The following is a 19020-nucleotide window of genomic DNA, read 5'->3' on the forward strand; positions in this document are numbered from 1 at the left end:
ACATTTATTTCTAGACAGTTGTAATACAATTTTAAAAGAATGTAAGGGATATACACTATCATAGTATGTTTTGCAAAAAATGAACGAAAACAAGTTTATAGTAAAAAAACAAACAATTTTATTGTGCTAATTCTGTATTTACTCCAAACAGAAGTGAATGCCCAGGACATCCCTTGAGCCATTAAGAAGCTGAGTGGCTTTATCAAACTCCAGTGGAACAGTACTGGGTACCTCTTTCAGATCTTTCTCCATTAGCTGTGAACAGGAAAAAAAGAATGCTCATGAATTAAGAATATTACTACACACAGCCTTCTTTACTTCAAATAACTTGTATATCAAAGAGGAAAAACGGAGACTATATGGGTAGCAGGACAATGCTGGACTTGGTGGTTAAGCATGTATTCACAATTTCGTTTGGGCAGGCAAATTACCTCAAATGTGGAAAGCTCAAGAAGTTTAGAGATGTCCGTTTCCGTCTGGAATAAAGGCTGATTGATTGACTGGGCTGCTTTTGCAACATCCGGGTGGTAATGGTTCTGTAGAGTCTGATGGATGACAGAGGCAGGAATTACCATCTCAGTATGAAGACAGTTTAGAAGAGACTAAACAGTTCATATGTGTGGAATAGAAAAGACAGAGGTCGACAGCAGGTCATTAAAACATAGACTTACACTTCTTTATTGTACAGACCACATCCTATACACAAGTGTGCCTTGATCCTAACGTAAAGGCTTTTGCATAACAAAATCCAAAATTTTGCATGCGTGTTTTTGGTCCTTTAAATCCAGAATGCTGGACTTTTTTTTACAAAGGTTTTGGAGTCAGTGTGCAAACAAGACTGACAACGCAATGTTTTTTTTCCAATCATACGACAGTTTCACACAAGTGTGCACAAGCCTTAAGTGTGCTGCTATAGTAACAAAGGGTTAGAGGGTGAAAAAAAGCAACATGCCAGGTCTTACTACCTTTATCTCCCATAAGCTGCTCTCCAGAGCATTACACTGGGCAGGGTCCTCTTCCTCCATGTTGTACGGGTCATTACAGGGTGCTGGTGGTACAAGGCATACAAAGGTTATCGGAAGTTGCATACATTTACAATAGAGTCATCTTCCTCATTGCAAAAAAGCATCTGGAGGAAATTGGTTGGTCTTCAATCAGTTACAATTATCGCTCACTGGCAACACTGGTGACACGGACCAACATAAACAAAAGCTCAGAGGAAATGACGTTTGAGATTGGTGGGGTTTGAAGATTGGCATGAAAGTGAGGGATGGTTTAGACTTCATGTAAATGAAGTGCAGTGCAGTGGTAAAATATAGTTATAAACTAGCGTCCGGCTGTGGGCGGCAGATGGAGGGATACACGCTCACCCTCAGCACTGGGTCTGTGGATGAGGACCCTGCAGGACGGGTGACGGCGGATCAGGTTGCAGATGAACGGCAGGAGCATGACCAGAGCCGTCGGGGGTGCCGTGAGGGCCAGCCGCGAGAGCCGCTTAGCAAACGCCGCCACCAGATAGACTGGCAGATGCCTGCCGAAAGAATTCATGATCAGAAATGATTTCTGAAATTTCATTCAGAAAATGCAGGAAATGAATGCAAAATCAGGAAATGCATTTTACTCGACAGAGTCAGAGGACATTAAATCAGAATGGTTGGAGTTATACTTTAAGGAATTGTTTAATTTGTTTTAGCAGTTACATCCCTGAGGTCTGAAAAGCTTTGACAAATCTTTTTGGAGCTTAACTGAAACAAAATTAAACTGTTCTTATTGAATTAATTTATTTCCATAACAGCTGCACAGAAGTGGATTTGCCTGCTTTTGAGAGCAGATTGAGATGAGAGGAAAACTCACGTTGAGGAGAGGAAAAGGTTTGCCAGGTGGAAGAAGCGCGCTCTGTACTTCACATGAAAAATGGAGGGCTCCAGTAGATTATAGAGTTTCTTGTAGAAGTCTGGATACTCTCTGACAACATAATTTTGAACAAATTACTACAAATTATTTTCACGAGGCAGATTGACAGCGTTCATAATGGGTGGGGTTGTAGCTCATGCATGTTTAGATAATATCAGAGATAAAGGCTCTAAGTATGTTTGCAAAATCATGTTGCAAATGTATGCAGAGGCAATAAACTCACAGATTGTGCTGATGCATGAGAATAAATAGACCATTCAGAGCCAGTAAGCTGATAGCTCCACCTGCACAAAGAATGACAAGAACATTTGCAATTGTCTGAAATGACCTCTCTGCTTAAAGCAGCAGTAACTAATCCGTCCCATTTAGCCTACCCCCCTGACTAGTCTGATGTTTGATTTATCTAATGTACCATCTCAGAGATTTGTACTGTAAAAGCATGTAGACTTTAGATACACTTAAAAAACGTCTTAATCCAGGAAATATATTTTGCAATTAAGATGATCAACCACAACGACACCAAAGTTCATTAGAAAGAAAATAGTATGTTGTCTCACCAATATCATAGGCAGCAGTTAGGAAGTCGATCATGAGTGTTGGCTCGCTCATGTGAGGAAGGATAGTCTCATGTAGAATCACCAGAACCTTCTTGTACATGCTGCCAGGCAACTACACATACACACGCAGTGATTAGCAAGAATTCATGCTCAAAAAAACAAAACAATCTGTAAATATATTCTACAATGACAAACACATACCTTATACTTCAGAAACATTAACCATGTCCTCTCAAAAACACGCTTGTGTTCCTGAAAAGTCAATGAACACCATTTGAGTTAATAGTTAATAATAAATCAAAACAAACAAGATAAAAAAAAAAATGTATTGATAGTTAAAACATGTAAGCTCACTCACTTTAAATTTGGCTGCTTTCCAATCGTTGTGCTTAGCTGTAAAGGAGAAGGGTATTGCTGTTGAAGGCCTTCCTACATCCATACTGACCTTACACTTTCATTCCATATAGTTCTTTATTCCATATAATGTTTTACCCAATTTTAGATGTTTAGACAATAAACAACTATTAAGGACAACAGGCTTAAAAAGAATCATCCAGTAACAGTGCATTGTTCTGACCTCCTTGTTGGACCATGAAGTTGGTGAGCTCAGACTCCTGACTGGGCATGTTGATGTTGGAGAGAAGCGTGAACACGTTGTTCTGAAATATTGGCATCACAACCTGCCAAAAAATAACCATATAGTTGGTAAATGATCAAAACCCTAGTACCAATAAAAAAAAAAGTGCAGTACTTCGTGTGGAAACGTTCTTGCTATGGTAATGTTTCTACAACATCACTGCTTTCAACAACACTTCTCCATCTCTTACCCCTTTGTTTTTCTCCATGACATTGGCCACATGATCTCGAATGGAGCACATCACGTAGTAGCGCACATCATCCATCTCAAGGAACTCCTGGAACCTGGAGATGATCATGGCCATGTCCTCAATTTCAGACAGCATCCGCTCTACCACTGCCTGCACACAGACATACGCTGCACACTGTCATTCTGCATGTACACTTACTTCACTGTCACTGAATTTAAGGAGGTACAGATGTTTCTGGTACATACTGACAAAATCCTCGAATTTTGAAATATCATAGATCACACACAATATTTGGGGGGGTCTAGCACATTGTCTTACTGCTAGCAAGTAGACTGTTAGTCTAGACATTACTGACATCTTTTTAACTGTGTTGTATAACTTTCTCAACTATAATTCACCACACCATTCGGTCTGCTCCATACCCCTACGTAGTGCTTATCAGCTGTGTGAATGCCTGACCTGTATAAGCTCCCGGGGGAAACTGTAATGCTCACACCAGTCCAGCTTCTGCAGTGGAAACTTCCCCTCTGTCGATGCAAATTTCATCAGCATACACAGGGATGCCTCCTGTGAAAACATAACTTTCAGCATAAGGTGTCCTTGGTCCCATGCATGCATTGCAACCAATATAAACCAACTTATAAGTAAGACCTTTATTCATGATATGGGTTACCATACTGATTACATCTTATTGTAGCATATGCAGTTTGACTCACCTTGACTGGGTAAGCATTATGTCCCATGTTCTCCAACAGCTGCTCTATGCAATTGATATATCTGTGTCTCAAGAAAATTCGATATTTGTCATCGGCGGTACGTTCACCTGACAATAGAAAACTGTTTTGTTAAAACCTTTATCTGAAACATCTGAATCACAATGATGAGTTTATCATATACAGACAGCTCATCTGTCCTGTTAGCTTTGTCGGCGGCCAATAAATTCCTTACATAATCAATCAATATATTTTTCCACACTGATGGGGTGCCTACACCGCTGATGATACGTGTCTTGCAAAATACTGACTGACAGCATCCAAAACTACTCACCCTCCAACACTTCATCCTCCTCTGGTAGTTTGCCGACAAACAGGTCACCTCTCTCCAGTAAGTCGCTGAATAACTTTCCACAGGCGTGGACGGCACACATTGCCTCTTTTTCTTTGTTCGACTGAGAAGCATAAGAAAATCTTAATGATAATGTTGATGAACTATGATAGTCTGTCCACGTTACCTTATAAAATTCCCCATCATCGTATACATCAATCAACAAACACATATCCCATTATTTCATCGAGTCATTACCTGCAAATATTCCAGTAGATCAAATATTTCGTTTGCATTTTTTCTGCTCTGGAGAACACTTTCAACTTTGTCGTTTATGACCTTTTTGTATGATTTTGTACTTTCCTTCGAGGTTTCAGTCCTCACGTTGCTGCTCTTGGTCGGCGCCATGATGTTGTGAGTTAGTGGCTGGCGTGCGTGCGTGGCGTCACAACGACCAGAAGACTACTCGTCTTTATCATACTGCCACCGTGTGGTTCGGGAGAAAACACTAATTGCTGCAGCGTCTTAAAAAAAAAAAAGTGACCAAAACACTGACCCAGTTCTGAACATATGTCTCATGACTTGGTGCAAATAATTAGTGCCCCTACAAGATGTACTGAAATTACTACCGTTCAAAATGTTGGGGTTACTTTGAAATGTCCTTGTTTTCATCATTAATGTTGTAAATGACTTGTAGAAACAAATGGCTGATCTTTAATGCAATATCTACATTGCCCATTATCAGCAAGCATTCATCTAATGTTCCAAATGCACATTATGTTTACTAATCTGACATCATTTTAAAAGGCTAACTGAGAAAACAGAACCCTCCGGTTACAAGTCCGAAGTGCTAACCAGTAGGCCACGGATGCCCAAAACTGCTGCCCTGATTAAAGAGACAATGCAACTGATCTCAGCTAGTGTATTTAAATCTCCTGAAAGAATCAATAGTATACCATAGAAATATTTCCTTCTGAATAATATCATAATTCTTACCATGACATCATTTACAAAAGTGTTTTACATTCATTGGTCGCATTTGTTTACACTGATGTCATAAATGCAACGAATGTAGAAGCACCCAAAAAAGCAGAATGCACACAAAAGATTTAAAACCAAACATTTATTAAAGACATAATCATTAAACTAAAAAACCTTGCATTTTGCTCAGAAGTCTGAATCTGATAAAAGGCAAAGGAAAAGAAAATGTGTTCCATGATTGTTCAAATCAATCTGATCCATTTTCATCATCGTCATCCTGTGGAAGACAGAAGATTTTACATAAGGAAAATGCTTGTGACCGTCATAGCAATAATACAAATTGCAAAATGTATGCAATACAACTTTAATGGAGTCATTTTTTCACATTCTACTGTACCTGTTCTCCACTCTGCATTTCCTGTTTTCCTGTTGCTGTTGCCTCAAAGTCATGAATGGACAGCGTGGCCATCCAGTTGACCATGGACTTCTCATCTCTCTCCGTCTCCACAATGGTGGGGTAGATGTGAGCATCTTTGAAGCTTGCAATGGCCTCTTCCTCCTTGGTCCACTCCAGAGTCTCATGGAGCCCGTCCCCTCCAAAGCGTTTGTTGTAGCGGTCAAAGTGCACCTGTTAAGACACACATATCCCTGTCTGTAGAATATATACTGAACTGTTTTGCATGATGAAGATGCTATTCAGTTTTCATGAGTTGATTGGATGTAACCACCATCTGAAATAATAAATAGTACTAAGGGCATTTGTGTGGCCATTAAGAGAGCCTGATTATGAAGGTGACTAAATGTATGCATTTGTAAGACGGTCTGCCCAACAAGTACACCTGACATTCATCAATCTCCAAAATCACCAAAAGAACATCCGATTACTCAGTTAAGCATGCTGGTCATTGATCAACTGGTTTCTGATACATTTCCAATTGCATTTAAATTGGCTCTGGTAACACCGCTGCTTAAAGGGCCATACCACCAAAACGGTTCTGTTGTCTGTGAGAGAAGCCTTACAAATCAGCCAGAGCAGCAGCTCGGTCCTCTGTGCTAATCTTGCTCGATTTATTAGCGGCTTTTGACATGGTCAATCACCGCAGCCTACTTTTCATAGCCTCAAACATTGGCATTACAGGCAAAGCACCCTCCTGAATGAATCCTACTTCACCAGGTGACCTTTCAATGAGTCATGGCTTGGACAAATGTCCATATCTCACCGCCTCACCACACGGGCCCCATCTCTTTGCCATCTGGTTGGGCCCGATTATCCACTCACATAGCTTCTTATATCACTGGGCAGATGATATCAAAATATCTTTCCCACCTCACGACACCAATCTCGCCGTGGATCTTGGATAGTCTCTCTGACTAACTAAAGCTCTCCAAGACCGAACTGCTGGTCTTCCCAGCCGAACAAACCATATACTGTATCACAACATCAAAATCAACTCCGCAAGTTTGCAAGAAACTTGGGTTTCATGCTTGATGACCAGCTAACCTTCTCTGACCATCTTTCCTTTGTTACCCGGTAATGCTGCTTTGCACTATTCAATAAAAGAAGAATCAGGCCGTACCTAACCCCACACGCCACCCAGCTCTTGGTACAGACCATGGTTATCTCTGGTCTCGACTACTGCAAAATGAATGAATAAATGTGAACATCAACCAAAGCTTAACTAAGGGGAACAAGTCAAGGATTATTATAGGCCAAACAGAATATACATCAATTTCCTGCACTGTGTACACATGTATACAAGCACGCTGTAAATCATGTCATTAATCAAAAATGAAAAGTAGATATTAACATAGAAATACGTCATTTCACTATATGCAAGAAAGAGCAAGACAAAACGTACCCTCTCCAACACCAGGCCGAGGCCCGGCGCTTTGGGCACATCCACCTTCTCCTCGCCCCAGCTGCGCTCCATCAACTCCTCGCTGGCGTAACCCTTCGCGATGGCGATCACCAGGCCGATCATCTTGCGGATCTGATGCATCATGAAGCTCTGGCCCCGCACGGTGATGACCGCAAACTCGGCGCCCTGTCGCAGAAAGGGCTCGCCGCAGGTCATGTGTGTGATGTAGCGCTTGGCACTGGGGTCCCTGGGCCCCTTCTGGGACGTGTAGTTGTGGAAGTTGTGGGTGCCCTTGAAGCGGGCAAACAGGCGGTTCACCCATTCCAGTGTGGAGGCCTCTAGGCGGAAGTCAATGTCCTTTTGGTTATGGTCCTTAGGTGAGAAGGACACAGTGGGAAGCATGTACGAGTAGGTCCTGGCATTGCAATTGTTTTTGGAGTTGAAGCCACCTGTGACTCTCTTGAAACCTATGAGAGTGACGTAATGGGAGTGATGATCTTTAGAAACAATCCATTCTTTGATAATGCAATTCAGTGGCAACTATCAAAGGATCATCACAACAGCTGCCTCACCTAAGATTCTGATCTGGGGTGGAAGTTCGGCATTGATCCTGTTTACCATGTCCTCAATCAGCCAGAGCTTGAGAGACACCACTTGACCTGCAGCGGAAACACCCTGTAGAAAACCAAATCACAACATATTTTTTCATTTTATAATACAAAACACATTAAAACTGATAAACTACTACAAGTACCTTATCGGTTCTTGCACATCTCTGAAAAGACATTTTCTTCATTTCATCTTTGTGATTCTCTGGGATGCAGCCGGCCTTCACCAGTGCAGTCACTAGATCATCTTCTATGGTTTTGAATTGGGCAGAGCCAGGATTTCTCTATTCATACATAGAAGAAATAGAAAAACATTTCTCAGTACATTTGACACTTTACCCACACTGCATAACATACATACTTTGCTAAATTGATCCACACTTACTTGCATACCGTAATATCCTTTGCCTGAATACGCCATTAGCAATACCACTTTTCTTTTAGGAAGTCTTTTCTCCTCTTGACTTTGGTCTTCAGCTTCTTTCAGCTTCTTCTCGACGCGTCCCGCATCAACAGGAGCACCATTATCCTCTGCGGATCTTTTCATCTTGCCGGACGAATGAAAATTGCGCAAACCTTCACACTGTAAGACCAACCCTTAACAACAAAAAACATCACAGCGCATGAAATGGTAAGTTTGGTTTGAATGGTGTTAGCGTTTTAATGGTGTTAGCGTTTTGAATGCAACCTAAGGCGCCAGCCAAGGCAACAGACATTACAGTGTGATGCGAAAATATGAAAATGAATAATGGGTTACATTTATTAACAGAAATGTTATCTTACCTCTGACTTTCGATCCTTCACATACAGCTCTTGGATTTGGTAAAACATGAAGAATCCGCAGCAATTTTAGCATATCATGCGTTTATTCAAATGCTTCTTTTAAATCATTGTGTTCAGCGTGGAACCACTCCTCGCTACAAACAGTGATCAGTCGGGCAAGTAACAACCAAATCAATCGACCTGTTTCAGATACGAAAGACAATACATTTTTCTGCGCTGGTTAAAGCGACGACACCCTGACCCAAGTCTCCACACAAATGTAGCTACACCTTCATCATTATAAGTTTGACGTGGTAGGCTATACTCCTTGTTGTTTAGACCAACCGGATCAAGGTAGCATCCCTTCTTCTTTATCTGGTTTACAAACCCTTTCACAATCTACACAACAGACATAGGTCTTTCTGAGAGAGTAAAATAAAATTGGTCCACACGCCAAAATCAGCTCACATGGAGATGTAACCTCTGACCTTTCGCGAAAAACCAAATATCGCGAGGATAGACGGGACGGGACAGAAAATGGGACCATGGGACAGAAACTGTTTTTTAAAATTATTTTTTTTTATAATGCATTGAATCAAGTCATACAATACAATTCATAAAATATAAATCATTAATAATTAAATACTAGACCACACATTTCCTCCAGGACCTATATTCAGCATATTCCGTACCACAGTACATCATGAGGATACAGGTTATATAATATTTCATATTCAGAGGTGCAGAGGTGGCAGGATGCAGACAGACTTCACTGAGTCTCAAAAAGATTAGAAGTGTGCAACGTCAGCAAATCCAACAGGAGGCCTGCATACGATGCAGGAAATGCGTGAATATCATTATAATCATGTTGATTAATATAACAGTTAAATACAATTATTTGCCTACAATGTTTTTCTGCTTTACTTTTCTGAGATGTTATCAATTTAAGCAATTGATTGAAATGTTAAAAATATATAAGGTAGGCCTTGTTGCACCACAACAACTTTGGTGAAATGGTTAAAAGTAAAAAACACAACAGGCCGTTCACTTCATCTCTCATTTTATTGGTGCGGAATCTTTTGGAGTTCAAAAGCAAAAGTTACATCACATAGACAGTGACAGAATGTGTGTGTAGTTCCTTTAGATTTACTTGGTAAACAGACAAGTAAGGTTTTCAACAGTCAAGCAATGAGCGGGAGGAAATCAGCATTTGTATTACTTCTCTTTGGTGGGCCGAAGGGGGATAGGTAAGATATTCCCATGCACTTATTTTATATATATATATATATATATAGAGCAATAACTTAATTTACAATTCTTATATAAAAGTGATAGTGAGAGACCGGGTGGGGGGAATAAAGCCTTATTAGTAGGCCTACTGCTGATTTACGGGGTGGGCAATTTGATATTCATGTTCTTATATGCACAGTAGCAAATAGTATGAAAATACTTGTGAAATGAGCTCACTGTAGTGTATGTGTAGCGCTCTTATTTACCTGCCAGAGAGGTGATTGGACAAACTGTGGCATCTCTCTGTATCTACCAGCAATTTCAGATTATCACTGCATCATCCACTATGAGAAATGCTGCGCTTTCCGGTTCTCAATGAGTGTAATTGTATGCTTATTCTTATATGAAGCAAATGGAAAACAGCCATATGAATCCCAAGCTGGAATGGTCATGAATTGCACACTATTCACAGTACAGTATGGCAGATGTAACAGAACAATGAGCGTATTGGAGTTTTAAAAATAGAGGAAATTTGCTTTTGCTGAAAAGAAAGGCAACACACTTGTCAACGAGTGCACCAAAATATAACTATAGTCTACCAGTCCACTGTACATATGAAAACAAAACAAAACAAAAAATAATACATAAAACTAACAACTGGCCTTTCAAATCAGAACAAACTGGACCATCTGGTTAACTTTGCAGTCATTAAATGAACCCTTGGGGATGACTCTTCACGGCTACTATAACCTCCCATGGTCAGCAAACAATGGTGATGCACAATTTACTTAATTTAGTTAAACACTAGTCACACACAAACACACACAACCTTACACACAACCTTACACACAACCTTACACACACTCCAAAAATAAATCTATACTTCAATCAAGCACCCAACAATCCAAAAGTCGAGTATAAACCTTAGTTCTATAATTGTGCCCACCTTTTCATCAAAATAACAAAACAAAGCTAAAACACTACAGAACATTATTTATAGTGTACACATTTTTGCTTTTTTCTTCCATTTTCTTTTAAATCAAAAGGCACATTTAAACATCTTCCTTGATAGCTTAAATATTTTCCCTGTTAAGGTACAGAAAAAAACTCACAACAGCATAAGTTATAAGTTAAAATGAAATTCTACATCTAAAAAAAAAAACAAAAAAAACCTCTACAGAGGGCTACTCTAAAATGCACTGGGAAAAGACTACATCTAAAACAACCTCTATCAAGCCTATGCTAATAAAATGATAAAATGGCTGTTCCCATATATCATATTCCCCTGCCATGAACGCACATTATGCGCAGTACTTTTCAATGGCAAAGCAGTGCAAGCTTTTCAGTTGAGGGGTTTGCTTTATACTTGCCAGACCAAAAAGCGTGTGTAATGAACCAAACACACAAAGCCTCCGAAAGCACCAATACAAAGTCATGGGAGTACACATACACTGCTGACCCAAGGAGAACGAGGGCATCTCTAACCCACGCTGTTAATAAAACACTGCTGTTTTGAACCAAGCCTGAATAGTAAAGCTATTGCTACGTGAGACTAAGCCATCAGTGCAGCAAGTGAGAGATTGTCGAGTGACTTTGAAGAAATGAAGCTCATTCTCTGGACTCTGTTACTCTGGTGCCATCACTGTATTTTCAGGTAATATTGCACAAATACTGAGATGTCCGAGATGTAGAAGTTAGAGATGTCTAACTTCATTAGAGGTTCATAGAACACTAGCCCTAAGCAGAGGGGAACTGCTCAACTCAAATGGATCGTTCAAATAAGCAAATATTAAAACAATAATCAAATAATGCTTTCCCACTAGTTCCATTCAAACATATTGTTTAAAAGTCACACTACTACAAAGAACAAATGCAGTCTACAATTTCACCAACACACACACAGGCAAACCTTAACTCTACACATTACATTCACAATGGATGATTATGGTGATGATCATTTGACCACTCAGACAAAACAAAAAAGATCATATGGTCTTAACTCGGAACTAGACCTGAAAGATCCTTTTCAATAAATTGGAACGTAATTTACCACGTCTTAAAATAATCAGTGGGCCATCATCTGTGATTGGTTGTGATTCTCTAAAATGCAACAGGTCTTCAAATATTCCCTGCTACAGAATGGGGATATTCAGTCCTATGGGCATGCAACATATATAGAGAAATAAGACTGGGGAATGTATCAGTCAGCTTTTTTCCCACCATGGCTCTTCATGAAACTTTGGTAATATGAACCAGGCGTCGATTCAATGAAAAGTTAAGCTTGTTAAGCTTAAATGAAACTAATGGAACAGCTGGGGCAACAACTGTCCTAAGGACATTCAGTTTTCTTATCTCCTGCTTTTCGGGTCCAAAACATTCAGAGGGTCTCTATATGCAAAAAATAAAGTATCATTAAATTAAAGTACTTTTAAATATTTAGAATTAATAATTGGTCCAATATTGGTTGGGGGTGGTCTTCCATTCATATTCATTGACCCTAAAACCCATCAAGGGATACATGGGAAAGTATATGGATGGTACTGAAACTCCTGGCTTTAGGCCAGCTTACTAAAATAGGAACTACAGGCGATTATGTTATCAGGATGGCAGATGACTGGAAAGTTAATAAAAAATAGATGTGTGTAATCAACATGGCGTCTTCCCATCTGATCATGACCATCCAATATGCACTTCTAATGGAAACATGGATACTGCACTTGAAAGAACCTTTCTTCACAGGAATACTCCAAGATGCCTTGCAAGGGTAATCAGTTTGTTTGTTTGGGCTGAGGTGGCAAGGCTAACTATAAGAGACTACGAGAGTGATATTGTGGGTCAATGTGAGAGATCAAGTCGGAGTTCAAAATGGGTGTCGTCACCAGCATGTTGCTCCGTATTCTGCTTCTGATTCTGTCTCCAGTTCAAGCCTGTGCCTGTGTGTTCTTCTCTGTGTCCAGCGAAGGGTGAGGTAAGCTGAGGCATGAACAGGACCCAACGTCCGGCTCCGCGGACACTCAACCCTACTCATATCCACCGCTGCTGCTCCTCATTGACCTCTTGCGGCAGACAGCCATACTGAACGAACCTTCAGTCATCTCAACAGACATCTGATGTACAGTCACTCAGCAGAGGCTTACAGCGTGCGAGAGAGAGAGAGAGAGAGAGAGAGAGAGAGAGAGAGAGAGAGAGAGAGAGAGAGAGAAAGACAGAGGTTTCTTGTCCAGGCTGCTTGCTGTGAGCTTACGTAGCAGGGTTGTTTATACACACAAGCCAGACTGCAGAGCGGTGAGACGGCGTTCTATACACTGCTTACCTGCAGAGACACACAAAACACATTCAGTCAGTCATTACTCATTTGCACTATCACCATGACCACCATCACCATTGCACTACCACCATGACACTCACTCACACAGAGCACCTTAGAGCACCTTACCATACCTTACTATGCACAGAGAATCACAGGCTCAGTCCCTGCCTCAGTCATTGCAAGCGCCTCTGATTGATTTAGTATAATTTGTATTTTTGTAATTTGTATTGTAGTATATTTCTATATATTGTATTAAGTGTTAGTATAATTTGTATTTTAGTATATTTAGCATATTCTTTATCTTCCACTGTCCTTACTGCTTAGTTGAGTTTTTATATTATATACTTTAATTACTCTTTCTGCTGTTAAAGAATGTGTTTGTGTTGTATGTATGCTGCTGCTGAGACCTTGAATTTCCCCTGGGGATCAATAAAGTATCTATCTATCTATCTATCTATCTATCTATCTATCTATCTATCTATCATGAGCAAGGAGACCTGAAGATCAAGTAGATCGTTCAATAGTTCTCACATTCAAACTAAACTGAACTGAAACCCCCACAAACTACAGCTTCATCCCTTGAATTCACAAGTGTGTGTACGTGTTCATGCCACTCACACTTGCTAAGGCTGAGGATGTCGGCCTGTTCTGTGAGGAGCATGGAGAGGCCCTCCATCAACAGCAAGGCTTTATGGTAGCGCTGCGCAGACAGCTCCCCCTGGTGGAACATCTCATCCAGTGCAGCTGTCTGAACCTACACAGCAGCACAGAAAAAGGAGTTCACTTTTTTACAGATTCAAATGTTTTTTCATCTAAACGGCATGAAATACATAAAACAACCAACCCAAAAAAACAACAACAACAACAACAACAACAACAACAACAACCAACCCAAAAATACAAACAAAGTCAGACAGTCAAACAGAAGGAGCAGAAGAGGGGCATGTGAGCAAGAAAAGATAAGGAGCTAAAGCCCACCATCTGTACGGTGTGGCTAAAGAGCAGCCTCTCAGCGGTGATGGTGTTGATGTGGTCCATGAGGCGGTGTTTGCGGGAGAAGAAGCGCTCCAGGCGAGCGCTGAGGGAGCGACAGGACATCACACTGGACTTGTAGAGGTCATTCAGTCTTCTGACCACTGCAGCCACACACACACACACATTACAACAAGCAAAAATACTGATCCCAGCACAGTTAAATGTTACCGAAATCGGCGCATGGATTCTGATATTATATTTACAGATCGGTTTCAGGCATCCTTCATATGTGGAAATAACTCAGATATGAATGGGATATGTGCCAATGCGACTAGTCTAAACAGGCAGATCGGATATCGCCCGTCATTTTCAACTTGCAAAATGGCCACAATCTTTTACCTTTTCACATTTACATTACATACAATGTTGCTTTCAGTTTCATGTGAACACACAACTGGCAGAACGATGTAATTAGATTGAAAACAGAGATGGAAAAGCTGCAATAAAAGCGGTAGGCTCTCCTCTTTTTTTTTTCGATTTAAAATAAAACCGATAGTCTATTTTGCAGACTTCTCAAGATACTTTGGAAACGAAAGTGAACAACTAGCCACTGAATTCTGGTGCCATGCGGATTGTCAAGTGTTATTCAAATTAGTGAACCATGTAAACACAAATATCTGATATGGGCCACTCTCAAACGTAGATGTAAACAGCCAGTCCCCCCCCCCACAAAAAACAGGATTTAGGCAGGAAATCCAAACTGTGCATCAAGGCCTGCCAGTGTAAATGCAGCCGTAAACAGTATTCACTATCACCATCTCTGCATTCTGTTCTGTTGTCTGCAGCCTTATGCTATCTATATTCAACCTATAATATCAACGTGCAAAAATGATTTTAGAAGTCATTAGATTATTAGCTTAACTAATTGCACGTCTAACCCTCTGCATGTTGTGTATATTCATTAATAATAAAAACATGACAAACATTGAATTCACTGCCATGGTATAATTTGCAGTTGGAGTTGAACATGCTGCGTTTTATTTGAACCCCATGATACCACGGCAGTCTCTATGAGGGCATGTGTAAATGAATGCGGTGGATGTCCTCACCCTGCTTGACAGTGCTGGAGGGGTACAGCTTGCCCTCTTTGATGCCCTCCATGGCCGAGTGCAGCGCAGAGGAGAGCAGTTCAGCAGTCTTCATGTACAACACAAGCTGCTCTGCATAACTAAACCACACACACACACCCACACACTTAATTCTAATATACAGTATTACTACAGTTTGCATAGACACATATATGTAGTTTGCATAGAGTAACATTGCGTTCTGCTCCAATTACACATGACTGAGAAGGGACGCTTTTATGATTGATATCCAAGCCTGTAACACCATAATTGGCTGCACTCCAGGTATAATTTGCTAAAAATTTGCCTGTAATCCCTGCTTTGTGGCTTTGTGATAAGAACACAGCATAATGTTTGAACTGCAATGTTGTCATAACTTCTTTGCCTGTGCCTGCTGATTAGTTGGATCAAATCCATATATGGTTTAACAGTGAACAGTAAGTTTCTTGGTGTTTTATGCCCCCAACGTTGCCTGGAAGGCACTAGGGTTAGGCATGGGTTAAAGTTAGGGTTAGGGTTGGGGTTAGGTTTAGGATTAGGTGCCTTTTAGTCAGCAGTGGCAGTGGTGCCTGGAAGACGAAGTTGGGGCATAAAACACCATCGAGCAAACAGTAAAGACATCACATCACTGGGTTCCATACAAGTCCATATGACTGTTCTGAGTGTGGAGGGAAGGTGGTGCTCACCTCCACTCGCGGCTGAGGGAGCTGATCTGGTCGGCCACCATGCTCTGCTGCTGGAGCAGGGTGGAGCAGGAGGGGTCCCTGGGCTCTCCGCCGTGGTCCTGCTCCTGGTCCCGGTCCCGGTCACCTCCCCGGCTCCCCGCCACCTCCACCATGCAGCGGGCAAACTCCAGCGTGAAGCGCAAATGCCGCAAGGTGTCTGTGTGCTCCTGCTGCTCACCGGGAAGAACGGAGAGAGAGAAAGAGAGAGGGGGAGAGAGAGAGAGAGAGAGAGGGGGAGAGATGGAAATGGGTTCACACACATCCACACTCAAATCAGATTTGTGTGTGTCCTCTGAGAGCCAGACAGCATCTGTATTTATTTACCTCCATTAGTGTCTCCTCTGGTAGCTCTGGTGCTTCAAACGTGACTGCTCCCTCCAGATTGGCCGAGATGGGATCTGTGAAACCATACCGGGGACTGGATGAGCCCTCAAAACCTTCCATGCAGATACCGGTTGGATGGTACCGGCTAGTGAAGGACCCAGCCGGACTGATGGAACTTGAGGACCCTGCAAAGACAAAGAGGACACAATATCAGGAATGTTACAATATCAGAACCTTTGCCCCATTGCTTTATGTTTTGCTCTACACAATGAATTAATTCAGGTTGTTTGTTTAATTTAAGACCATCTCAGCAACTAAGGCTATTTAATGGCCAGAGCGTTGTGTGTTAGAGAAGCTTAAATATGTGTTTTCTATGCTAGTAAGATAATTAATTCAGGTACACACTACTCTTTTTAAACTGAATAAAGTGCAGACATGACAGAGGGAGGTATTTACCGGAGAACCTTCTAGTCCGAGAGGGTTGAGGGGGTGTGCTGCCACTTGGTGGAGAGCCAACAGTGAAGACCACCCTAGCTGGACTGCCTGAGCCCACCACCATAGTGCCTCCAGCAGATGGCGCTAAAGAGACAGAGACACAGCTGTGGTTAGAGATTACTGTGGGCAAGGCGTGTTGCTCACCAGACCGATGGTGCCATTGGTTGCTCATCCAAAACCAGCCTTTCATGTTTACGTCTGGTATGAAAATGCTGTTGTGGTTCCGGATACACTTAAACTGAAAAAAAAAAAAAAAAAAAAAAAAACACCACACCTGTGATAAAAGGAAACGGCAGACAGTGGAGCAGTGGCCATATTCAGTTCAACACTTATGAAAAAGAAAGTTGAATTCACCTCAAAAGTAAACTTTTTATACCACTTGTGTGCACAGTCTCCAGGAGACATCGATCACCTATGGTGCACTGTGTTCCCGTCAACTGTTCCTAACTGTTGTCCCAGTTTTTCCACAGGGAACAAGAGGAACACCTGCGCCATCACTGCACCAATGAACCCACCTGCTGACCCATTTAGATATGCAATCTCCTGTGGATGGAGCCCTCCAAGCAAACTCCCCCAATAAAAGCAAGCTACTGTTTTATAAAAAAAAAGTGTTGATATGCGAAGAAAACAGCTCACTGTTTGACACTGTTGGCACAACCCTGTGACGGAGAGGTGTGCCCTGGAAGTGACCACATCTCAGCGCTGAGAATGGACCTACAGACAACGGTCACACGCTCAACTACTTTGAACTTACACTAACGCCATTGTCAACATCTTCCTTACCTGGCACAAACAATCTATACGCTGGCTACAACAGACAGAGGAACAGGGGGAGGGGAGCCACACCCTGTTCCAGCTTAGACCTAAGGCTGTTCAACACCGAAGAATCCCCTTTCATGACTGGCCAGGCAGTAACAAAATCCAAGCTGGAAATTTCCTGATGAGAATCGCGTTTGGCAGGCGACATGATAACAACAGACACGGCCTTTGAACCTGAACCTTGAAGCAGGGCACATTTAAAACTGGGATGCATGGCCTGTTTGCAGTGACGCAGTTCATTGTACACGTGATGCACAAAATTATGTGGGGGTGAACGAGTTCATCTGAAACATACGAGTGTCTTTAGTGAGTAAATGTTGCTCAGCAACTAGCTGTGCACAAATAGCAGCATTAACATGTCTCCTTGGTGTTCACTTCTACCTAATGGGATTTTGCTTAAAATGTCCATTTAAGGCATATGGAATCTTAGCTATTAAATTTGTCCTTGGATGGAAAATACTGAGAACATTTACTCAGCCAAGTTAACCATGAACATTCTAGCTTTTACTTTTAACTGTACTATTCTGACTACATAACAATTTTTAGATTAGTCCTGGTTGTTCAGCATTTTGGGTTGAAGTGGTTTCATGTACAGTGGAAAGCAGTATAGCTCTGGTATTTGTACTGAACAAATTCAGAACTGATACTGATGAATGAGCAAGTGTTTGAGTGAGTGAGTGATGAGGTGAGTGAACACTTTTGGGGGGCTGACCTGTAATGTCTATAGCTCTGTTGTCAGTGCTGAGGTTTTCCGAGCTCCCTCTGTCCCCCAGTGGTCCTCCAAACGCCGCCATCAACAACATGTCCGACAGGCGACCAGCACTCTGCGACCTACAGGGAAGACAGGAATAGAGAGACATGATTTATTGAGAATAATAGACCACTCATAAAAATAGCCTCCTTCCTCATTTCCTTACTGCTTCCCTGTCGCCGACCACACCTCCTTCACCGCATACAGTGCACTCATGCTCTGAATGTCTTCTCAGGGCTTTAATAATGGACGTCATGAAATGCAATTACCTCCCGAATCCTCGGCCCTCCTCTGCTCTGTCCAGCAGACTGCTGGGTCCCGTGTCCCCCTGGGCCTGCCTGTTGCTGGGCGACGCCATGATGAGGCCCTGCTGCGCCAGGAAAGTGACCATGTTGGGGGAGCTGGGTGGCCTGGGGAACTCAAACGGGGGCATGGCCTGGAGAGAGAGTGTGGCTCAGATGAATTTCATTTCACTTTTACTTTGAGTTCACAGACACTTTTGCTACACACATTTTAAGGTAAACGACTTTCATAGAATGCTTTCTCAAATAGAGAGAGTTTAACCCAGAACCTAAACCTACAAAAGAGCAAGGAATGCTCAGTGTGGGTGCATATTTGTCTAATTCATTCATGTAATATCAGATAACTACTGATAAATGCATTTGCTTTGTGGAGCTGTCTAGCACACCCTGGGTTTACCACAGAGGAAGAT

General features: G+C 41.7%; 3 protein-coding genes across 5 annotated transcripts in view; all 3 read right to left on the minus strand.

Annotated features, from left to right (window-relative positions):
• Positions 1 to 19020, minus strand: part of noc4l (nucleolar complex associated 4 homolog) — a 19230-nt gene continuing 210 nt past the window's right edge. Inside the window, exons 2-17 of the mRNA XM_042060239.1 lie at positions 15280 to 15282; positions 4601 to 4768; positions 4346 to 4466; positions 4015 to 4121; positions 3758 to 3865; positions 3299 to 3448; positions 3049 to 3151; positions 2830 to 2864; positions 2673 to 2723; positions 2472 to 2583; positions 2138 to 2198; positions 1855 to 1965; positions 1371 to 1531; positions 966 to 1048; positions 432 to 545; positions 1 to 255 (exon numbers count right to left, since the gene is read on the minus strand). Coding sequence (XP_041916173.1) covers positions 139 to 255; positions 432 to 545; positions 966 to 1048; positions 1371 to 1531; positions 1855 to 1965; positions 2138 to 2198; positions 2472 to 2583; positions 2673 to 2723; positions 2830 to 2864; positions 3049 to 3151; positions 3299 to 3448; positions 3758 to 3865; positions 4015 to 4121; positions 4346 to 4466; positions 4601 to 4750 — 1584 coding nt within the window. The 5' untranslated portion in view covers positions 4751 to 4768; positions 15280 to 15282 and the 3' untranslated portion in view covers positions 1 to 138. The remainder of the gene's footprint in view (positions 256 to 431; positions 546 to 965; positions 1049 to 1370; positions 1532 to 1854; positions 1966 to 2137; positions 2199 to 2471; positions 2584 to 2672; positions 2724 to 2829; positions 2865 to 3048; positions 3152 to 3298; positions 3449 to 3757; positions 3866 to 4014; positions 4122 to 4345; positions 4467 to 4600; positions 4769 to 15279; positions 15283 to 19020) is intronic.
• On the minus strand, positions 5451 to 9066 carry pus1 (pseudouridine synthase 1). The gene is made up of 7 exons (XM_042060244.1): positions 8574 to 9066; positions 8176 to 8387; positions 7937 to 8074; positions 7755 to 7857; positions 7183 to 7649; positions 5721 to 5951; positions 5451 to 5600 (listed from the first exon to the last, which is right to left on the minus strand). Exons 1-7 carry the CDS (start codon positions 8644 to 8646, stop codon positions 5571 to 5573), a joined length of 1254 nt encoding a protein of 417 aa, XP_041916178.1. The 5' UTR covers positions 8647 to 9066; the 3' UTR covers positions 5451 to 5570.
• The window catches only part of ulk1b (unc-51 like autophagy activating kinase 1), a 25561-nt gene continuing 16136 nt past the window's right edge, over positions 9596 to 19020 (minus strand). For all 3 annotated transcript variants that reach the window (XM_042060197.1, XM_042060196.1, XM_042060198.1), the window contains exons 20-28: positions 18578 to 18744; positions 18270 to 18388; positions 16700 to 16822; positions 16244 to 16428; positions 15881 to 16089; positions 15177 to 15295; positions 14071 to 14228; positions 13711 to 13846; positions 9596 to 13095 (exon numbers count right to left, since the gene is read on the minus strand). In XM_042060197.1, coding sequence (XP_041916131.1) covers positions 13040 to 13095; positions 13711 to 13846; positions 14071 to 14228; positions 15177 to 15295; positions 15881 to 16089; positions 16244 to 16428; positions 16700 to 16822; positions 18270 to 18388; positions 18578 to 18744 — 1272 coding nt within the window. In that variant the 3' untranslated portion in view covers positions 9596 to 13039. The remainder of the gene's footprint in view (positions 13096 to 13710; positions 13847 to 14070; positions 14229 to 15176; positions 15296 to 15880; positions 16090 to 16243; positions 16429 to 16699; positions 16823 to 18269; positions 18389 to 18577; positions 18745 to 19020) is intronic.

This window comes from Alosa sapidissima, chromosome 13 (assembly GCF_018492685.1).
Source record: "Alosa sapidissima isolate fAloSap1 chromosome 13, fAloSap1.pri, whole genome shotgun sequence".
Taxonomy (NCBI): domain Eukaryota; kingdom Metazoa; phylum Chordata; class Actinopteri; order Clupeiformes; family Clupeidae; genus Alosa; species Alosa sapidissima.

What these genes read in the sequence shown, in the direction of transcription:
- pus1 (XM_042060244.1), bottom strand. Translation starts at nt 8,646, where the DNA reads ATGCTAAAATTGCTGCGGATTCTTCATGTTTTACCAAATCCAAGAGCT. An exon ending in ACCCCAGATCAGAATCTTAG is followed by an intron (nt 7,650 to 7,754) that starts GTGAGGCAGCTG and finishes TCACTCTCATAG; the next exon opens with GTTTCAAGAGAGTCACAGGT. An exon ending in TCGGCCTGGTGTTGGAGAGG is followed by an intron (nt 5,952 to 7,182) that starts GTACGTTTTGTC and finishes GTGTCTTAACAG; the next exon opens with GTGCACTTTGACCGCTACAA.